We start from the raw sequence: 23323 nt of genomic DNA, 5'->3' as shown, positions 1-23323 counted from the left end.
AGACATGGTTACTGCTCAGGTCTACAGAATTCCAAAACCACCTGTCTCTGTGAGATTCCTTGATGCTTTCCATCTCATAATAGATTTAGAACATATCTGTTATTAGCTATAGATCTTCTGGATCAGATCCTCATCTCAAGGAGGCTCTCTGTACCCCAGTTGGTTCAAGAGTGTAGGCCTGGTACACATCTCATAGCCAGTTAGTAACTTGGCCCAAGAACAGGTCACTGGGCCAAGTTCAGCTGAATGTACTGAAAATTGTGTGTGCCAGGAAACTAGGTCTCTTTATTGACCAAGTCTTTTAAAGTACCAGATGTTTCACTTGTCTCCCAGAGAAGACACCTACCAAGACCCTCCATTTTGATGACTAGAACAAACCAAGGCCAGATCTTTATTTCAAAAGAAGAAAGACCTCTACAACCAAGAAAACTTTATGAAATACGAGCATTGTTTCTGGAAGTTCAACTCCCATAAGCTTTTCAAGTATATCAACTCTATCATAATATTATTTCCAAATCCACTAAAGAAAAATTCTATTAACCAAAAGTGTCTTCATCTGTGGTTTTTATTTGTGGTCTATTGGGTGCCTTAGTTTTTTGTTTTTGTTTTTCTTTTTTTGGTGGGGGGGGTGTTGGGGGGATAGAAAAGTCAGCATCTGTATTTTCAGAAACAGAAAGAATATAAAACATATAAAAGGCTGGTTACAATATGAAAACAACATGGAAATTTCATGAAATGTTAATTCTTCTAGGAATAGATGTTCAATGTCACAGCTGGATCAGCCTCTAGTTTCCCCTTCCCAAAAGCCTTGTCAGAGAGGACAGAGGAAAGATAGAGGAGCATACCTCAAGATAGCTTGCTCCTGTTACCTTTCCCGCCTGTCTGAAAGGCCTAAATCGGATTCGCCTTTCAAGGTTGGCTTTATGGATGCTGTAATTTCATCCATATCCCCCAAAACCATCTCCCGTTTGTTCCAGGATGCCCGAATCCCCTTAATAGAGAACAAAGACTTTCATTTCACAATAAGGGATAAAAGGCTTAGAATGAAAATGTCTGGTTGATGTAAGACCAAGACTAAAACAAATTCATACCACTCTGAAGTCAGGCAGTCAGCCAGCAAGAAAAAGGAAATTGACTGGTATCAGAGGTATTCACAGTCATTGGTAGAGGAAAAAGGTTGCAGAGTAAATACGTGGCTCCCGAAAGGGTTGAAGGATGTCAGCTCATGGCTTCTGTCCTGGTCTGGTGAATAGGACCTGTTTTGGGTCCCAGCCCCATCCTAGCTGTCCCTTGTCTTGATATAAACAACCAGCCCCACCCAGCTGAATTTGAAAGGGGACATTCCTGTGCCAAAACACTTTCTATATGAGGAATCAGAACCCTTTGTTGAACAGATAAATGCCTTGTACTGGTGGCCTTCAAGAGTGGAATGAGTTATAGGTACATACTTGTAATTCTGTCTTTATTTCTGATATGGCCTCACGACATTAGCCTGACTGATTAGCATGACATTTACCTGACGAAGAGAATCTAAAGGGTTTTACTTAGGTGTCTCTAGACACTTCTATAATCCTGAATCAGTTCACTAACTTACCTTCACACTTATTTTTATAGACAAAATATCTATCCCAATCTCTAATGATTCACCTCATGATCTTGAATGTGCTAAGAAAAAATCTCCAGCTAATTGTAAATAGTGCTAAAATAGTAAAAGCAAGCACTAAGTACAAATTGTTGCTGTTCTAATGAGATCACTTGGACACAGGAAGGGGATCATCACACACCGGGTCCTATTGTGGGGTGGGGAGGAGGGGAAGGGATAGCATTAGGAGATATACCTAATGTAAATGACGAGTTAATGGGTGCAGCACACCAACATGGGACACGTATACCTATGTAACAAACTTGCATGCTGTGCACATGTACCCTAGAACTTAAAGTATATTTAAAAAAAAAAAAAAAAGACATTGGTTTAACGTTTATACACCAAATCTTACCTTTGTTTAGGATACTTTTCCTGACAATCTCGTTTTGAGTGGGCCTTTATTCATGTCCTTTTTGTTTCAGCAAATAATGGTGCTTAGATCTAAGTTCTATGCCTTGGAGATGTAAACTTTCACCTGTCATCCCTTTGAAGGTGTAAATTTAGGGTTGCTTAACTAACAACAGTCTAGAGCAATGGAACAGGTAATCAAGAGATTAATAGTTTAAAGGGGGAAGAAAATTATTTTTAAATTGGCAAATAAAAAACTATATAAAGCTAAAAAAAAATCGTTGCTGTTCTAAACCCCATACACAAACTAGCTCATTCATTCCTCAAAATAACTCTACAACAAGGTAGGTACAATGATTATCCACATCTGCATTTGCACATGAGAAAATTAAGGCACAGAAAGACTGAGTAACTTGACTGAGTTCACACAGACAGCAAGTGGCAGGGCCAGGACATAAATTGGGCTTTCTGACTTGAGTCTTGTTCCTAGCCACTATATTACACCACAACTGAGCTATTCAGACAACTGGAAATCTCTTGAGTCGTTTCTTATAAGAAACCAAGAGGACTCACTCAATCATCCTGATTGAAAATCATTGACAGACCTGAGGGAGGAATTGTTTGCTGTGTTAATAATCACCTACTTGCAAATCTGAAAAAGAAAAATCTTTTCTTCAACAAAACTCAAAAACTGAATTTGACAAAAAAATGTTTTTCCAGTTGGAGACAGGTCATTTAGTAGTGCCACTGGGATACTTACCCACAGTTTGATTCCTGCTTAAAACACTTTTCCCGGCTGGGCGCGGTGGCTCACACCTGTAATCTCGACATTTTGGGAGGCTGAGCCAGGTGGATCACCTGAGGTCCGGAGTTCGAGACCAGCCTGGCCGACATGTTGAAACCCCATCTCTACCAAAATTACCAAAAAAATTAGCCAGGCGTGCTGGTGGGCACCTGTAATCCCAGCTACTCAGATGGCTGAGGCAGGAGAATCGCTTGAACCTGGGAGGCAGAGGTTGCAGTGAGCCGAGATTGCACCAGCGCACCGCAACCTGGGCAACAGAGCGAGATTCCGTCTCAAAAAGAAAAACAAAAACAAAAAACAAAAAAAAACAGTTTTCCTGTATTTCCCAAAATAGAAATATTTTCAATAAATCATTGATTCCACTCCCAATCTACTTATTTCCCATGCAAAAGACTCAAGGTAATATCTACCACAAGCAAGATAAAATCATTTCAGATACTACTTTCTAGTTACAGAGTATAGAAATTATCTCTGGAGAACCATATTTTGTTACACATGCTAAACAACAGGAGGTCACTAGGGGTCATCTGAAACAAGACAGTGGAACTCAATTAATCTATTCCCAAATGACTAATGCAATGCTCACATTTTTTGGACAATTGCTATTAAGCAATGCAATTGTCCTTATGAATTAAAGAAACTCTATGTTACTTCCTGTCTAAAAGGATTAATGGTTTACTACTAGTTACCAGTTGATGTGGTGCTTAAGGTTCCTCAGGGCTAATGACCTGGTAGGGCTTACAGTACTATTCCAGGCCAATCATTGCACAGTCATCTCCTTCAAGAAAGTTTCTAACCAATAAGCAGAAGCCTAACATTCTGGGCTGAAAGCTAAGTGCCCCATATATTCCTGGGTGACTCTGAAGCAGGTTACATTTCCTCGGAAGAAGGCTCCTTGGTGGTAAGTTGAACATTTCTGGGCAGGGTAAAAATAATACTTAATATTGTGTTATAAAGTAGATTCTGACGAGTAGGTGAGGGTGTCAAGCACTATGAAGAGAAGTATTTTCTAAAAACTAAAAAGACAATAGCTTCATTTACAAATTCCCCAGGAAAGGATACTTGAGAAATGAAGTTGAGGGTTTTTTTAATGCAAATACACAGCTTTAATAATTGCATGAGAGAGACAAGTTTTTATTTATATTTATCTCATGTTTCTAGAACTTCCCTTGAAAAGCTGAATTTTAAGATATAAATAAGGAAATATAATTCTAAAGAAAGTGTTTTAAGACAGGCCAGTACTATGAAATTGTGAAAATTATTGTGAAGTCTATTCATCTCACAGTCAAATATAAACCTCTCAATTATTGAGGACATTTCATTAAAATGAGTCAGTAGAGCATGATTATTTTACCTAAATATAACAGAGGACTTTTTTAAGGTACATGCCTTATTTCTTATAGATATATGACTTATTTCTATATTCATATTTTTAAGGTTTCATGTTAGTATTTGCAAAACAAACAAATGTACGAGCAAACGAAATATTTGGATCTTGTAAAAGATCCAAGAATTCACAGAGACATCATCTTGATGGGATGTATTTTTTAAATGCATATTCTAAAACATAATTTTTTACTTGTTGTATAGGTAGCAAAATTTGGAACCAATTTATTAGTTGAACATGTACAGATTTTTATAAACTAGCAAAAGAGTTTTTCTAAAACTATTTTTTAGAAGTTTTGTCTTTCATTTTACATGTCATATAGTGTATATTCCTATCAATCAAAATACTTTGCAGTTTCAGTATTTAGTACTGTCAGTGAACTATGTCTTAGGTTAAGAACATTCTCATCAGGTCTTACTGCATTCAATAGGTAAAATTACATCTGTCCTAAAGTCATAGTGAACTCCAGTGCACTGAATCCAAGCAAATACTACAAACACAGGTAACATTTTAATGACTGCATTGGAAATTCTGTTTGCTGGAACAGTTTTCCAGTTATTTATTATCGGATTTAATTACTCACACGACTAAGGTTCATGGACAGATAAATTTTAGTGAAATGAGTTTAAAATTGTATGTCTTGTAAAACAAAACTGTTCCCTTATATCCCACCCTCACCTAAATATATTTGTATTACTTGAAACAAGTTTAATTTTCTTTTTCAATGACAGCTTTGAAGAACATCCTGAAGATTATATAGGAGACAATATATCAAGAATCTATTTATTGAATGGTCTAGAACAAAAGCCAGGAGCTCCCTAATGGAAGTACATTAGTGTTTATTTTGATGAAGAAATATATAGATTTTTTAACACAACCATAAAGTAGATAGCTCAGTAAAAAATCAATTTTGGAAGATGTCACTGAACAACTCTTCCAACATATTTCTGGATTCAGTGCCCAGTAATACCAATCGCTTTCAAGTTAATGTCATAAATGAGAACCATGAGAGCAGTGCAGCAGCAAATGACAACACTGACCCACCACATTATGAAGAAACCTCTTTTGGGGATGAGGCTCAGAAAAGACTCAGAATCAGCTTTAGGCCTGGGAATCAGGAGTGCTATGACAATTTCCTCCAAAGTGGAGAAACTGCTAAAACAGATGCCAGTTTTCATGCTTATGATTCTCACACAAACACATACTACCTACAAACTTTTGGCCACAACACCATGGATGCCGTTCCCAAGATAGAGTACTATCGCAACACCGGCAGCATCAGTGGACCCAAGGTCAACCGACCCAGCCTGCTTGAGATTCATGAGCAACTCGCAAAGGTGAGCTTGAAGGACACAGGCAAGTGTCCTCCCTTATTCATAACTTCAGGTCATTTCCTTCTCTTTCATTACACTATGAATGAATGTGAAACAGTCAAATGGAGAGGTCTATTCCAAACACTATCCATCTTACTTACAAAACTGTCTCTAGTTCCCAGTAAACAGAAAATACACAAAAAACTGTTTCACAGATGCTTTTTTCTTTGGATTTTTTTTTTCTTTTTTTTTTCTTGAGACAAAGTCTTGCTCTGTCACCCAGCCTGAAGTGTGGTGGACACTGCAGCTTTGAACTCCTGGGCTCAAGCAATCCTCCCACCTCAACCTCCTGAGCAGCTGGGACTACAGGCATGCACCACCACACCTGACTGACTTTTTTATTTTTTATAGAGACAGAGTCTTGCAGTGTTGCTCAAGCTGGTCTCGAACTCCTAACTTCAAGGGATCCTCCCACCTCAGCCTCCCAAAAAGCTGAGATTACAGGCATGAGCCACTGTGCCCAGCTCCACAAATGTTTTCTGACTTCGGATAGAGAACTAAAGAATTAACTCTAAACGTTAGGCAATATGTTGTTCCTTGTTTACGATGATAGCCTACTCAATTTACTCTTGGTTAAACATGTCAAACTGAATATCAAGCTGGTTTCACGTCAGTATTAACGTCTCTATGTCAATCGTATAAAAAGCAAAACATTTGTGCTTGCTGTAGTTAATACTGTGGGTGCCAGCCTTTAGTGCATAGGAGTAATTTTATATTCTTTAAAGAGAGGGCAGAGATTTATAAGATTCAGCATTTTATCCCTTCCTCTTTAAAACTTTGCCTGAGGCTCCTGAATGTGCTTAAGCATATAAAAATAACTAAATTAAATGTAAGTACAGAAGCAGCAGAAGTGGCTAAACTTTTCATTATTTAAGAAATACAGCCAGGGTTCCCAAGTGTGTTAGAAGTATGACGCAGCACTTTTTCTAATCTTTTTTTTTTTTTTTTTTGAGACAAAGTTTCTCTTTTGTTGCCCAGTCTGGAGTGCAATGGTACAATCTCGGCTCACCACAACCTCCGCCTCCCAGGTTCAAGCGATTCTCCTGCCTCAGCCTCCGGAGTAGCTGGGATTACAGGCATGCACTACCACACCCAGCTAATTTTTTTGTATTTTTAGTAGAGACAGGGTTTCTCCATGTTGGTCAGGCTGGTCTCGAACTCCCGACCTCAGGTGATCAGCCCACCTCAGCCTCCCAAAGTGCTGGGATTACAGGTATGAGCCACCACACCCAGCCTCCAACCTTATAACTTAGTAGATTTCTTCTTCCATAACTTTCTCCAAAATATACTGATCAACTTTATCTTCCTGCTCTTCCAGACCAGTTTGGAATAAACATCATTCTTTATGAAATATAATTACCTGCTAAAAAGAATGATTAGATGTCACATATTCAAATGAGTTTACTCTTGCCCAAGTTTTGAGGAGAGAGAAGAAAATGATTGAAACAGTTCCTTTTGTGTGCATTCATCCATTCATTCCTTCAATATTTTTTTAAATGGTCATCCACTCCAGAAAGTCTAGGAATACTACTCTTAGGAAAGATGCTAATAAAGGGGAAAATCTTTCTTTAGTTTCTGCTCACCTTTCCTTTCTCAAGAAAATCCATCTCTAAAATGTATTTGCCTTGGCTGCTACGGTCCCTGACTCTGGGTCCTACCACCAGAGACTGAGTGACTTCCTGAGGAGGAGTTCATGTTTTTAATTTTGTTTCCTTATCCCCTTTCCCCACCAAACCTTGCTAGTCCTGTGTACTAAATAGGCAACAGTCTGCCAAATGGCTGGTTTCCTTATAGGCCTAAGATTTAGATTTTATCTGGCATATTTGATGCTTTAATCAAAAGAAGTTAGCAATGCAACAATTTCAGACAACATGGTAGCTCCATGAAGATTTTTGAGAAGGGAGGCAATCTGAACTCTTGAAATCCAGCTGAGATGTCACTGTCCTTTTCTGTGTCAGGAAAGGAAAGGAAAATGGCAGAGAGAAAAAGGAGAAGAAAAATGAAAAGAAGGTTGACAGAAGCAGCCACCAGGAGTTTCCAAGACATGGAAAAGGCAGAAAGAAATTTAGGGCATCGTAAAAAGATATTTCAATTGTTTCTGAAGAATTAAAATGAATCAAAGTTCTTTTTTAAAAAGACCTGAAATTCTATCCCACAATACTCTACCACATCACGCATGATAATTTTTAAAGCTGCCTCCTTTTTTAAAGTTAGTATCACAATTTAAATATTCTCATTCACCTACTTCCCCAATTTACAACAAAAGAAAATAGAATTCTAACTTCATTAAAAAAGAAATGGAATAAATTCACATTGTTCTTAGGACTGACATTCCAGACAGAGAAAAGTAGCTTATTTATAATTGCAAAAGCCATGGCTTAGGTAAATCTTTCAATAAAGGGAGAAAAGCTCTAAAGGATCAGGAGTTTAGAAAGCCATCTAAAGGCCGGGTGTGGTGGCTCATTCCTGTAATCCCAGCACTTTCAGAGGCTGCGGCTGGTGGACTACCTGAGGTCAAAAATTCAAGACCAGCCATAACCAACTGAAATCTCTTCTCTACTAAAAAAAAAAAAAAAAAAAAAAAAAAAAAAAAAAAATTAGCCAGGCATGGTGGCACATGCTTGTAATCCTGGCTACCTGGGAGGCTGAGGCAGGAGAATTGCTTGAACCTGGGAGGCAGAGGTTGTGGTGAGCTGAGATCATGCCACTGTACTCCAGCCTGGGCAATGAGAGTGAAACTCTGACTCAAAAAAAAAAAAAAAAAGAAAAAAGAAAGAAAAAGAAAGCCATCTGAATGACCACACAGTAAATAGCTGCATTAGATAAATGTAATAGCTGTTTGGAATATTGCATCACTTTTGAAGAGATAAAATGAAACTAAAGACTGAACTTTGACTTAAAGCATTTTTTTCTTAGACACAAAGGAATGGCAAATTAAAATATTAAAAATTAGGCCTAAGCTCTGAATGATCATTTTGAACGCGTATAGTAATAAGCTACTCTTTGTATAGACTTGATGCTCGGTTATCTAGGAAACTTCATCTTGATTAAATCATGAAGACGTATCTACATAGCCAAATTGGGAGTAGAATTCAGATTCAACCACACAATCTACAATGTGCACATTTCTGCAGCCAGACCCATTCTAGTGTTGCTGAAATTGTACGGCCTAGCCTGCCTCTCCATGTGTAGCAGCCTGGGCCTTCTTCAGTTTATCTCTTTATTGTTTGCTAGTGAATTTGACTCAGCTACTCCCTTACTTTTCCCCCCTCAAATATAAGAAGTGAAAACCTGCAATGTGCTGTAGCTATGCTGCCACCTCCTTGTGGCCCTTGACATTTTTATGGTAGTTCCTCAAATCACAACTAGAAATCATCAACAGGACAAACATTACATGATTAATACTCAGACCCTTCACAGATTTTGTATGCAAAAAATATAAATAATAGTGTTTACTTAAATCATTTAAAAGTAGAAGGTAATTGACGTAGTATAAGCTAGACAATACTTTTTGTAACTGTGATTTATAATGCTTTTAAAAGTTATAATAGCAATAGCACATTCATACTGAATGGCAGAACATGGTTAGTCAGAAAACCAATTGGATTTTGTGTAAATTTTGGTTATAATTTCCAAGCGAGAAAAAAGTTACATGACAAAATTATTCTAATAGGTAAAATAAAAAACAGGTTTGAAAGACATTATTTTAAGGCTCTACCTTAAATGAAATTATAGGTGTGATAGATAGTGACAGAATTTGTAATCCCAATGACTTGAGATCATAATTGAATAAATTATTTTTATTATCTATGTTAGTAAAGAGCTAAATACCTACCTATACTGGTGACCATGAATGATAAATTTCTGAAAACTCTACTTAAGAGCAGGAGAAACAACTATCCTTTACTTGCTCTGTACAAGCTCTTGTACGAGCTACGTAACTTCTACTTGTCTTGCAAGATGCTTGTGAACATTGGTTTCTATGAGTATAAAGTCTACGCTTACAATGGGTAAGAATTCAATAAATGATCATTGATGATAGTGGTAATTTTTATACTAGCTTTTTATTTTAAAAGTAAAATAAATACTAATAAAATATTTAACAAGTACTAAAAAATATGTAATAAAGTGTTTCTCGTCTAACATCAATATTCAGTTATTCTCTCCAGGACAACAATCATTACTGACAGTTTCTTGTAAATCCTTCCAGAAATGTTCTAGGCTTATATAAACATACACATATATCTATAAATACCTGGATTCCTATCAATCTAACTTTCTGTTTACATTTATTTTCAAACATGTACTAGAACGTATTTTCCACATTGTTCTGCACTCTGCAGTTTTTACCAAACATACCCTGGAGATCTTTCCATATTAAAGCACATGTAATAATTATTTGGCATCTGGCAAAGATTAATCTAGTGCCTTTACTTTGTAAAGAGAATTTTGCTTTCAGTATCCAGCCTAATTCCTGTGGCCAACTTTTCATACAATTCCTTACTACAGGACTAACCAAAATGAAACTCCTTTGCAGCCTTACTAACCACCATTGTTGTTAGCATTTCAGAAAAATATAATTTAAAAGGATTCAAGGAAATATAGAGACTTTCTATCAAAGCCATGTGTCATTGAAATAAGCTATCTATGAAAAGTATGGGCCGGGCGCGGTGGCTCAAGCCTGTAATCCCAGCACTTTGGAAGGCCGAGACTGGCGGATCACGAGGCCAGGAGATCGAGAGACGATCCTGGCTAACACGGTGAAACCCTGTCTCTACTAAAAAATACAAAAAAACTAGCCGGGCGAGGTGGCGGGCGCCTGTAGTCCCAGCTACTCGGGAGGCTGAGGCAGGAGAATGGCGTGAACCCGGGAGGCGGAGCTTGCAGTGAGCTGAGATCCGGCCACTGCACTCCAGTCTGGGTGACAGAGCAAGACTCCGTCTCAAAAAAAAAAAAAAAAAAAAAAAAAAAAAAGAAAAGTATGAAATACTATAAAATTAAGACAAATGTTTTTCTTAAAGAAGCTAACTCTATAGAAACTAATCCAAAACAAAAATCAATGGAATGACTGTATATTTGGATCATTATGCTGTTAACAACTACAAACAATTTGTAAATAAAAGCATTAGCTTTAAATGCAGTGTAGTAATAACCAACTTTTTATGGAGAACTTGTTATGTTTCAGACACTGTGCTCACACTTAAAAAATTCTCACTCAATCCTTAACAACAATGCCTCAAGGGGGGTACTATTATTATTGCTTTTTTGTGGATGGTGAAAGTTTTATAAAATGCTACAGATCTTTTAGAAGAGAAAACAAAGACTTGCAAAAGTCAATGAACTTCCAAGGTCAAGAAACCAAGGTCACATGGCTGGTAAGTTGAACTAATGTCTGCAGGACTCCAGAGTCCTTGCCCTTCAGTTCTACTTTCCATCCTCAGTCTGCTTTCCCACGGCACTTTTCATTAACTCGTTCAACAGCTGTGGAGAATGGTGGGACTCAGGCACGAAGAAGAAAATCACACTGTCAGGATGGGCTGAGCAGGGGGCTCTTCCTTGTTTCAGTCCTTTTTTCTGAGACTGTGACAAATCGTATTGCTTGTCCTACAGAATTATGTCTCAATCACTTTCATTATCATCATCAGAAGCATTTATTAAGCATGTATTTACAAGAGTTTCTGTGTAAAGTGAGTTAAAGTGACTTGACCTCTTTCCTCTAGAACTTTTTTCTTTATTTTTTTTTTTTGAGATGGGGTCTCACTCTGTTGCCCAGGCTGCAGCACAGCAGCATGATCTTGGCTCACTGCAAGCTCTGCCTTCCGGATTCACGCCATTCTCCTGCCTCAGCCGCCCAAGTAGCTGGGACTATAGGCACCGCCACAACGCCTGGCTATTTTGTTTTTTTTTTTTTTTTTTTTTTGTATTTTTAGTAGAGACAGGTTTCACCTTGTTAGCCAAGATGGTCTCCATCTCCTGACCTCGTGATCCGCCCACCTCAACCTCCCAAAGTGCTGGGACTACAGGCGTGAGCCACTGCGCCCGGCCTCCTCTAGAATTTTATAAGTCAAACGACATTGTTATGGATACGAACAAGGGAAATGTAGTCAAGTTAACAAACATTAAACCACATAAATCAATGTATTAAATGCTTATCTTCTATAAAAGGACAAAAATGTACAAATGTTTTCTCTAGAAAATAACCTGTTCTACAGTGTTTCAAAGTTCAAATTTGCAACTTTGGCATTCAAATTGGGGATATCTGAAATTAGAAATAATTGCTAAACTAACAAACAGCCAAATAAAATAGACATTAAAATTGAAGCAATAAACGCCTTCATGACCAGTGACCAGAAGCCACCCCTAAAATATTTGTTGGAGTGAAACTCTGCAACTAAGAGTTCATTCTGATACTTTAGAGTTTCTTAGTACTCAAGGCCAGTTCCCTGGGGAGCTCACACTGTTAAAACAATCTGTGGGAAAAAACAAAAACCAAAAATAATTTTTTATTATAAATAGTTTAGTAATAGATGGCAAGAAGAGTAGTAGTTCCCTTAAACTTATACTTGGAAAATATTAAGAACCTTTCCATTTTCTTTTTCATAGCCAGTTCATTGCACATAGCTAACTTTTGTCCTAAATTATCAAAAACACAAGTCAATTTATGTGTGAGATATGTGGTTTCAGCTATAGTAAATGCATTATGATTACAAATTGTGACCATTGGTAGTGATTTATAGGCATAATGTGTAATAACTTTCAAAACAAGAAAAAAAGACTTTCATTTTCATAATTTAAAATATTGCCTTTTATCCCAAAGGGATAGAAATGTATAAACATAATATTGATCAGTAAAGTATGGAAATATGATTAGAATCATATGTTTTTCATTCTGAAATGAAGCTTAGGAATCATCTGGTTCTTACTGGGATTAGCATTTAGATAATTGAGTGGCAGGAGTGGGAGGGGCTTAGGTTAGGTGGAATAAGTTTCGCCATATGTTGATCATTGTTGAAACTCAATAATGAGTATCTGAGATTTATTTTGTTATTCTCATTACTTTTACATATGTTTGAATATGACAATAATAAAAGAAAGTTTAAAACAACAGGAGGATCATCTAGGTGTAAATATTAATGGAACTGTCTCTCGGTGGTGGTCTAAGAATTCTATCAACCTGAGATTAAAGGTTCAAAATTCAAAAGAATGTGTAAGTAGCAAATATTATCTAGTTGGAACTTAAAGAATAAATATATTTATTTTCCCTGCCCCATAAAGATTTAAGTAACAAATAGTATCTAGCTGGAACTTAAAGAACAAATATATTTATTTTCCTCTGCTTTGATAATAGCTATAAAGGTATCTGATATGTTTCTGGGGTCTGAAAATCACATTACATATTAAATAAAATAATTTAATCTTTCATTATCAAGAACTCATTGCCCTTTAAACTGCATGTGATTGAAGATTCATTAGTTTGTCAAAACTGGAGTGGAGATAATCTTTTATCAAGTGGTCTTTCTTTTCATTTTTTAAACATACTTTATTTTACTTTTCCTGAATCTTTAACACACAGGTAAAATTCTTAGTAAATAAATAATCATTCCCTAAAGCTACATAATTTAGAATACATTTATAAAAGGTTATGGGTCATCATTTATGGTAATGGGAGTGTGAACAAACAAACAAATTCAATGTATGAAGGGAAAAACTGGCTTCAGGCAGCAATCATAAAACTTTTAGTCTTTGAGACTTTGGCCTCAAGAACATGAACCAGCCAGGAGACTGCAGGCCACTTGCTACACAGCTCATAGCCATCAAGTCCCCACAAACCCTCCACCCAAAGTCATGTTCAGTACTTTGATGATAAGATGAGTTTACAATGCTGTTCTGATTTACCAAGGAGGCATTTATTAAAGAGTAAAACCAAGGTTTGCTTTGCCATGTCAGAACAGTAAGATGGCAAACAGAGAAAAACAATTTTGCCTTAGAGTAAATTACTTCAAGATAAGATTTTCACAAAAGCCACTGGATTTATTCTTATTGGCAGCATTCAAGCACTGTTAAACACCTTGAAGGAGGACGCACCCTGAATTAATTGCACAACCAAAACTAGATTCCAAGTATCCTAGTTTATGGTGCCAGATTTTTTTGGCTCCTACATGAGAGTAAGCAATGGAAATGGCTTCTGTGCTTGTAAATTTACTATCAGACCTTAATAGTCAACAAAAGAAGTATACATTTGAGGTTTTTTTCCCCTTTGTGGTATAAATATATTTAAAACTTTGAAACTCTAGCGGGTTGAACATATTATTCATACCTAAGGGAGAGTTGAACACCCTGCATTGACTACACTTTTGAATAATTTAGAAAATGATTGCTTTACTAACTTGCACATATAGTGGTTTCTCTGCCATCCTCTCATAGAATATTCTTCTTGCATCATATTGTGAAGTCCTAGTGATAAATTGAAGAACCATTAAACTGTGACCAGAGAGGGCATCCATCAGGAAGGAATGTTCATTTTAGAGGAAATTTTAAATACCCTATTCATCCTTTAGCCTACTTTGTAAGATTTGTTTACAGTCTTGGATATTCTCATCAATTCATATCTAAGGGTCACAATCACCATTGGAGTTTATCAGGTAGCAGAGCAATTTCCCAGACCAAATCTTCAAGCTTAATCAGAAAACATGGGTTTTATTCCCAAGACCAACTTTAAAAAAGGCAAGCGACTAAGGCTGTGTCTCTTGGGATCCCCAATTAATCTACACAATGAAAACTGCCCTCTCCCAAAGTGAGTAACTGCTGATGGTCTGGCTATGGGATCTTGATTAACTACAATATTTACAGTTTTTTAAAAAGTTTTTTCTCAAATCAAGCCAAATAAATGGATCTCCTAACCAAATAATCCCTTCAACATTCATGGACATTTTAACACATTCCTCAACTCCCTGCTCTCACTGATTATACATTTCAGTAATGAAAGAATGAAAGTTACATTTGACCTATTCAGCTGCCATATGTGTATAGAATTCTTTCAGAGAAAAACAGAATTTTTAATGGACTGGAAAAACAGCCTCAAATGTTTCATGCATCTGAAATTGACTGCATTATATAGACCTGTGCTGTCCAATAGGGTAGCCACTAACCACATGGGGCTATTGAGCACTTGGAACGTGGCTAATCCAAATTGAGATGTACTGCCAGTGGAAAATACACACTGAATATCAAAGACTTAGTATTACAAACAGAATGTAAAATATTTCCTAATATTTTTATACTGATTATATATTGAAATAATATTTTATAGATATTCCATTAAGTAAAATACATTACTAAAACACTCCTGTGATTCAGTTCCCAGAAAGTTGGGGTGCAACTATTGCTAACAAATACTTATATTGCAAATATTAGAAATATGATATTCTCCAAAGATTAAATATAACATTAAAATGTAAGGGTCCATATCTAAACCCAATTTATTGCACCAATTTCTTTTTGTTTTTTAAAAAGTAGAAAATTTTGAATTACATACTTGGTTTGCATTTGTAGCTGGTATAGATAACCAGTTTTCTGCCCCACTCGGTTAGCCTCAATTTTTTGGACTGTCTTTATTCTTACGCTGGTGTAAATATATTATGTTAGCTTTCAATTATTTGTGCAAATAAGGACTGAGGATATCTAAGATTAACATATTCTTCAGGTAATTAAAAACTAAATTTTAATTATTAACTTCAATCTCTTCTGTTATTCCATTTTTTCCCAATACTGTCAGAAAATAATAAAATAATCTGTCTTAGGATTCATTCTCTTCTTCTTCCCTTTTAAATGTGACCTACCCAGAAGAAGCAATAAGAAATGAGCTATCCCATAGAGATGGAAGATAAAAGAAGTAGGAGGCAAGAATGGATAAGAAACTAGGGTATCTGCTCTTAAGTGGTAGAGATCACGAACTTTCAAGTCCACCTCATGAATTCACATTGTTTTGTTATTGTTGTTTTTGTTTGTTTGCTTGAGATAGGGTCTCACTCTGTCACCCAGGCTGGAATGCAGTAGCACATTTGTGGTTCACTGCAGCCTTGACCTTGACCTCTCCAGCTCAAGGGATCCTCCCACCTCAGCCTCCCAAGTAGCTGGGACTAGAGGTGCAAGCCACCATATGCAGCTAATTTTTTCTATTTTCTGTAGAGACAGGGTTTCGCCATGTTGCCTAGGCTGGTCTCAAACTTCTGGGCTCAAGCAATCCTCCTGCCTCAGCCTTCCAAAGTGCTGGGATTACAGGTCTGAGCCACTGTGCCTGGCTGATTCAGCACTGTTTATTGATGGCCTGCTATATGCCAAGCCTTTGGTTGGTACTGAGAAAAAGTAGCCCACAACTTAGAATCATCCTATAATAATGGTAATTAAGTGCTGAATCTTTCTCTGATTCACTTGTCACACAATGACTCTTAAGACACTGTATTATGTTGGTTATTCAAGTGTCACAATAGTATCATGAACAAGGTCTCACGGAAGAAGAAAGTTTGAGAAGAAATCCTTACAAAGACAAAGAAAATGTACTTACTTGGGAAGGAAAAATAAATAAATAAATAGACAAGGAGAAGAACAGGCTGGAAGAAGAAGACAGGAAGTCAAAGTCACTTGGAGTATATAGCCCAAATGAGGGCAGTTTACCATGGGTAAGCTATATTTTAGCCCAAAGAAGCAAGAGCCTTTGAATATGGCAAGGCCAAGAGCTTCAATCATCCTAAAATGAACCTTTGATAATAAATACGGATGTTTATTTCACACCAGTCCCATTTTAGAGGAAGAAAAAAATGGCTTTATCTAAGACTTCTTAACTAGCGATATCAGAACATATCATCCCAGGCTTAAACCAGTTTAGACCACTTAAATAAGATACAGTCATTCTATAATTGTGGTAATTGAGGGCTCAATCTAAGAGACTTCCCTAGTGGTTTCAAAATATTTCCTAGAAAAGAAAACCTTTTTCAGAGCTCAAAGAAGTACAGTCTACACAAAGGGCTAGGTAAAAGCCAGACAAGCTAAATTAAGTAGGTGCATCTGAAATTATTCAAACCCATATCTTAAAGAGAAATTAGAGATAGAGAACTATTCTCAATTTTACAGAAAAGGAGCTGTTTCCTCCCCTCTTGAACTCAGATACTATCTTCATGAGAATGGAAGTCTTTTTCAAAGTCAGGTCACAGGAAAAAACCTTTTAAAAGTTTAAACCCTTATTTATACTACCTACTTCTTATTTCTACTCAACTGGTAATCAGTTATGAAACTTCTTATCTTCCACAAGATACTAGCACATTCAACAATTCTCAGGCAAAGGCATAAGTGAATCTCAAAGAAACTTCTACAGGATAACATTCTTGTCGTCATCCAGTGCATTTAAACTTTTGTGGAATACTTTAAACTTTTTTGTTTTGTTTTCTTAGAAAACATGTTGGCCAGGTGTGGTGGCTCATGTCTGTAATCTCAGCACTTTGGGAGGCCGAGGCTCAAGAGATCAAGACCATTCTGGCCAACATGGTGAAGCCCTGTCTCTACTAAAAATACAAAAATTACCTGGGTGTGGTGGTGCGCACCTGTAGTCCCAGCTACTCTGGAGGTTGAGGCAGGAGTATCACTTGAATCTGGGATGTGGAGGTTGCAGTGAGCCAAATTCATGCCACTGCACTCCAGCCTGGGCAACAGAGCAAGACTCTGTCAAAGAGAGAGAAAGAAAGAGGAAGGAAAGAAGGAAGGAAGGAAGGAAGGAAGGAAGGAAGGAAGGAAGGAAGGAAGGAAGGAAGGAAGGAAGGAAGTGAGCGAGGGAGGGAGGGAGGGAGGGAGGGGAAAGAGAGAGAGAGAGAAAGAAAGGAAAGAGAAAGAAAGAAAGAAAGAAAGAAAGAAAGAAAGAAAGAAAGAAAGAAAGAAAGAAAGGAAGGAAGGAAGGAAGGAAGGAAGGAAGGAAGGAAGGAAGGAAGGAAGGAAGGAAGGAAGGAAGGAAGGAAGGAAGGAAGGAAGGAAGGAGAAGGAAAGAAAGAAAGAAGAAAAGAGAAAAGAAGAAAGGAAAGAAAGAAAACAGGTCTATGTGTCTTTCACTGAATTCTCTTAAAGATCCTCTGAGGTGTGTATAGAAGTTTTATTATCATGATTTAAAATGAATAAAATGGGATAGGCACGGTGGCTCACACCTCTAATCCTAGCACTTTGGGAGGCTGAAGCAGGTGGATTGCCTGAGTTCAGGAGTTGGAGACCAGCCATGGGCAACATGGCAAAACCCTGTCTCTACTAAAAATACAAAAGATTAGCTGGGTGTGGTGGTGCATGCCTGTAATCTCAGCTACTCAGGAGGCTGAGGCACAAGAATTGCCTTAACCCGGGAGGCACAGGTTGCAGTGAGTCAAGATTGTGCCACTGCACTCCAGCCTGGGTGACAGAGCAAGACTCTGTCTCAAAAAAAAAAAAGATAGGCCGGGAGCGGTGGCTCAAGCCTGTAATCCCAGCACTTTGGGAGGCTGAGACAGGCGGATCACGAGGTCAGGAGATGGAGACCATCCTGGCTAACAAGGTGAAACCCCGTCTCTACTAAAAAACACAAAAAACTAGCCGGGCAAGGTGGCGGGCGCCTGTAGTCCCAGCTATTCGGGAGACAGAGGCAGGAGAATGGCCTAAACCTGGGAGGCAGAGCTTGCAGTGAGCTGAGATCTGGCCACTGCACTCCAGCCCAGGCAACAGAGCAAGACTCTGTCTCAAAAAAAAAAAGATTAGATAGATAGATAGATAGATAGATAGACAGATAATAGATAGATGATAGATAGATGGATAGATAGATAATAGATGATTGATAGATAGATAATAGATGATAGATAGATAATAGATAATAGATAACAGATAGATGATAGATAGATATAGATAGATGATAGATAATAGATAGATGATAGATAATAGATGATAGATGATAGATAGATAATAGATGATAGATGATAGATAATAGATAGATAATAGATGATAGACGATAGATAGATAATAGATAGATGATAGATAGATAATAGATAGACATAGATGATAGATAGATAGATAGATAGATAGATAGATAGATAGATAGATAGATAGATAGATGAATAAAATGAAGTACAGGGAGTTTTACTGACAGAAGTGCAGATCCTCTGCTTAGCTCAGGAAGGTTCTCTCTTTGGTCGTAACATGACTTCCAAAGACCCTCATTTACTCTGGCGCTCCGTTCCTTGTAGCCCTTCTCTCTTTTGTTCTTCTTATGTACTAAACTTATCCAAATCTGACTTTTCACCAGAGGGAATATTCTCGCTAGTGAAGAACAGCTCAGGTTTCCTTCACCACCCCTGCAGCCCTAAAAAACACTTTAAGATGACTCACAAAACGAACCTTTCAGCTTCCAGGGCAAAAAATATAAGTTTCATTAAAATGCTCAGAATATATTTAGTTTGGGTTTATTTTTCTTTTTATTTTTTATCTTTTGGTATTTTAAGTTTTATTTCAATTGTTTTGATTTGCCTTGAAAAGTTTTATGGATCCCTTTGTTCGTTGACCAGTTACTGTGTTTTTGCTGTCTATAAAATGCAGAATGTGGCAGTCACCCCAAGTTCAGCTGACAGAGTTGCTAACGGTGATGGGATACCTGGAGATGAACAAGCTGAAAATAAGGAAGACAATCAAGCTGGTGTCGTGAAGTTTGGATGGGTGAAAGGTGTGCTGGTGAGAAAGCTCCTCTGTTTACAAATTAAAACTATCCATTAAATGTTCTAGTGGATTAAGAGTGAACAAGGCCTGGGCACAGCGTTATGAAGAGCTCCGGGTTTTGTCCCACTATCATTGTCCTGTCTCCTTTCAATACCACTTCTATCCACAGGTAAGATGCATGCTGAACATCTGGGGAGTCATGCTCTTCATTCGCCTCTCCTGGATTGTCGGAGAAGCTGGAATTGGTAAGCATTTTTCCCCTCCTAAATAATTTTGATATAAATTATAAATTCAATGAGCAACCTTTTTTCACCATTAGTACTGAATGTGAGATGAAGGTCACAGAAATAATTTACAGTTGAGCTGCTTTTACTTGGCTTCTTTGATGATGTTTGTCAGAAAGCAAAGGTGAAGAGTTAACTCCTGTGAGACTGGAATTTTCCAGCTTGTCAAACAGGCGAATGCTCAAGGAGATATCTCTATCTTTTGATAGAGTTTTAGGTGTACAGACATATAATAGCACGTTAATTTTGGATAATAACATTTGTATTTGGGGACATATTGACATTTGCCTCTCATTTGTTACAGAGTTTCCTTCTTGGGATGATTGGTAAAACTTCACTGAACAAAAATATCTTGTGGGAAAACTGGTGAAAGAAAATGTGACCTGACTAATAAAAATGCTGAATTGTTGAACTTTTTCCAAAGAAAATAATTGTGTTACTTTCAGGTACCAGCAGTCAGAAAACAAAGGCTAATCGAGTATTGCCAGATATGAGCTTAAAGTGAAAAATGAAATGACTAAGATAATATGTATATTACTGTTATTTTTTCTAAATGAAAAATGGATAATAATGACATTATTTTGAGTGATTGTTTAATGTTTTAAATATTACACTCCATTTTAAATATTATTTCTTCTAGCAAATCTTTTTTTGTTGAAACTATATTAGTAAAGTTTTTATGAAAAATATAATTGAATTTTATTAAAGTTCCCCATTTAATGAGATAAAAATTAATGATGTTCTATTACATATATGGGAAATACATTATGAATTCACTCTCTGGAGAAGACTTAGTCTCAAGAATACGGAAGTTCTATTGTGCCTTCAGATAGCACTCCAGAAGGTATCTCAATTCACATTTTGGAAGGTAGTTGGTCATTATTTATTGACTTTGCTCTTCAAAACACATTCAGCATCACCGGAAGACTAACTCAGAAAAGAAAGGGCTAAGCTGTAAATTGAAAAACTGGAGCCAGTTCCCATAGTTTTTCCATGTTTCATGTTTGGCAACTGCTGGGTTCCTGACAGAGGGCTGCTTGCCGGTTTTATGAAGCATAGCAAATGAATGCTCACAGCCGCAGGGTCCAAAATAAGTATATGCCGTTCCATGGAAAATCTGCATCTTAATATTGCCAAGGTTTTGCTCCAGGGTTTCATGCAAAATTAGGTTTTTAAGGGTAGTTTAGTAACTTATTGAGATCATCAAGAAACATTACTTTGTTTGGAGGTGTGAGAGTAGCCAAGGGCAAGAGTAATTCTTTTTAATGCAACTTATTTAACATCCGTATGTTTGGGCAATAATCTGAACTTTAATCAGATCTTACATTACTCTTCACAGTCAACGCAGTTTTGAGTTTATTGCAAAACCGTAGAGAATGAAGAATCCTATCTTCTGCTAAACAGTTTATTATACTATCAGACATTAATTTTATTTTAATATAGATCTTTATATTGAAGTAGTGAAATTATATATTAGAAGAGACTAAAATTCTACCTAGTAAGTGTTCAATGGGTTTTCCTTTGAATGGAGGTTTGTGTTTTTCTTTTCTTTTTTTTAATTCTCGGAAGATAGACTTTAGTGAGTACTAGAAACTTATTGTCAACCTTACTCAGTTTTACTGGCCTTTGCTATGAACCTAAAACTAAATGAGTTAAGTCACCATCTGGGTCCCATTTGGGTTTTCCTTATCGGGAAAGAAAAGAAACAAATACATCTATTTGTTCTTGCTTTGGGGGTAGATTGAGGAAGAAAACTAAATATGTTTTCAAGCCCAGACCCTGGGAATAGAGCCAGAAGGAATCTGGATCCAGGAGTAACAGTAGCTACAGCCCTTGGGTAACCATTCTGGGCTATGAGTTTTGGCTGTCTTGTTCCCAAAAGCAAAGGGTGGAATGAGCTGATAATGCTGTCTAGTTGTTCTTCTCTATCTTGGAGACTTTGCTGGGGCAAGATGGTTTCCAATAAATTTAACCATCAAGCAAGGATGTTGGGTGTGAAAAGCCGGTATGACGTGAAGCAAGTCACTTATATTCAGTGTTTCCCTTTCTTTTCTAAATATTAAGGAGCAGGTCAATTCCTACCCAATGAATTCTTTGAAGATAAAGCTAAAGTACCTTTCTGAACAGGCAGACACAAGTTAAATAGGCTGAGGGTAGCTCAGTTGTCTTACTGAGGGATGCATAAGAATTATCTGGGAAGTTAGGTTAGGAAACCTCAGAATCCTGGGATTTACTTTTAAAGATCCAAACTCAGTAGGTCTGAGCATTTTTAATAAGCACCCCAGGCATTTCCTGAAGCAGGTGGTTCAAGAACCACAATTTCAGAAAACAACGAACTGAATGTGCTCCCAGCTGCCTTCTACCCTGGGATTTTATTTTTGATTATGAGAGAGAAGCAAATCCCTTGCTGTTCAAAAGTATTAAAACTTTGTTCCAAGATTTCAAATGGTTTCAGAAATATATACAATGCAAAAGGATGAATTAAGAATTGTTGAAAAAAATTAGAGTCAAAAGGAAAATAATGGTGAGGAAATAATAAGGTTGGAGTAGGTTTAATGTTACGAGATGCAAATTATGTGGTCCTGTAGAGTTTCTGGGGTATGCTAAACATTTTCTATCAAGCCTCTTCAAAACAAAGTCAGGAGCAAAACAAATGCAAAACAAATCACCTTTAGTGGCACAAGGACCTGAAGCCACATAGTGATATAGAGGCGCTGCTCACCACAGTATCCCTGCAACAGATAGGAAGAATTTAGTCCAACTATTTTTTACAACCCCTGGCTTTTAAGAGTCTACAGGGTCCAAAGCAATGTGGTCTAAGTTTGCAGCCTCTGCTTAGTTAGCCTCTTCCCACTGCACTTTAACCTGCAAAAAAGCCTAGAGCCTCCTGTTAGAGACAGGGTATGGCCAAGAGCTTCAAAAGAACCACCCTTTAATACCTTGACTCATTCCCACTGCTGCCCTTAACCTCCTTCCACTCTCCCTTCTCTTCGGGCATCGCCAGAGAGATAACAGCCTCTCTTGGCTAACTACCCTTCTAACCATCCTTGGGACAAGAGAGACTGCCAACAACAACTATGGAGCATTCACTTTACGTAGCGGAACTTACCAAAAAGCCCAGACCAGAGCATTCTGGATGGAGCCAGAGTGAGTTCAGTGGCTGTGACTCCACAGCCCTCTCCCTGAATTCTGGGTCGGCCTCCATTAGAGAGGGTATTGTAGGGAAGGAAAAATGGTTATCTTCTACCCATCTTAGGTTAATTGGCTGGGGGCCTATAAAATAGACTGACAAAAGTCAGATCAATAAGAAAAAAACAGAATTTGTTAACATGTTCATGGTAAACACACTTGGGACCAGTCAGTGATGAGTGACTGAAAGGGGTGGTTAGAACATGGACTTACATATCATCTTAACAAAAGAACAATTAAATTGTAGAGAGGTGACAAGACAAAGGAAAAGGACTTTTCATTCATAGGGTGGTGAATGCTGGCAAGATAAATATATAAGGAAAGGAATGGAAGTTAAGAGCTAGTCAGCAAAGCTTGTTGTGTAGATGCCTGTGGTGCCTTTGTCAGGCCGATAAGCATCCAAAATTGTCTCTGGTGATCAGAGACACCACTTCCTGGTAGAGAGGGGAGGGAGGACAAATTTATGTCCTGTTTTTAGGTAAATAGGAAGGGGATCGAGAGCTTTTTGTATCTACTTTTTTTCAGTTGTCCAAATAATCCTTATGCCAAAGTAGTATATTGTGATACCCTTCTGTAGCC

General features: G+C 37.4%; 1 protein-coding gene across 6 annotated transcripts in view; it reads left to right on the top strand.

Annotated features, from left to right (window-relative positions):
* Window positions 1-3605: 3605 nt before the first annotated feature.
* LOC105490718 (solute carrier family 12 member 1) overlaps window positions 3606-23323 on the top strand; it is a 102031-nt gene continuing 82313 nt past the window's right edge. For 3 of the 6 annotated variants that reach the window (XM_011756621.3, XM_011756607.3, XM_011756627.3), the window contains exons 1-4: window positions 3607-3699; window positions 4917-5522; window positions 19155-19286; window positions 19441-19516. In XM_011756621.3, coding sequence (XP_011754923.1) covers window positions 5103-5522; window positions 19155-19286; window positions 19441-19516 — 628 coding nt within the window. In that variant the 5' untranslated portion in view covers window positions 3607-3699; window positions 4917-5102. Of the gene's footprint in view, window positions 3700-4615; window positions 4688-4916; window positions 5523-19154; window positions 19287-19440; window positions 19517-23323 lie in introns of those variants that run through there. The other 3 variants (XM_071066895.1, XM_071066897.1, XM_071066896.1) reach the window with 2 other exon arrangements.

The sequence above is a fragment of the Macaca nemestrina genome, chromosome 7 (assembly GCF_043159975.1).
Source record: "Macaca nemestrina isolate mMacNem1 chromosome 7, mMacNem.hap1, whole genome shotgun sequence".
Taxonomy (NCBI): Eukaryota; Metazoa; Chordata; class Mammalia; order Primates; family Cercopithecidae; genus Macaca; species Macaca nemestrina.
This window is presented reverse-complemented; position numbering and strand designations above follow the sequence as displayed.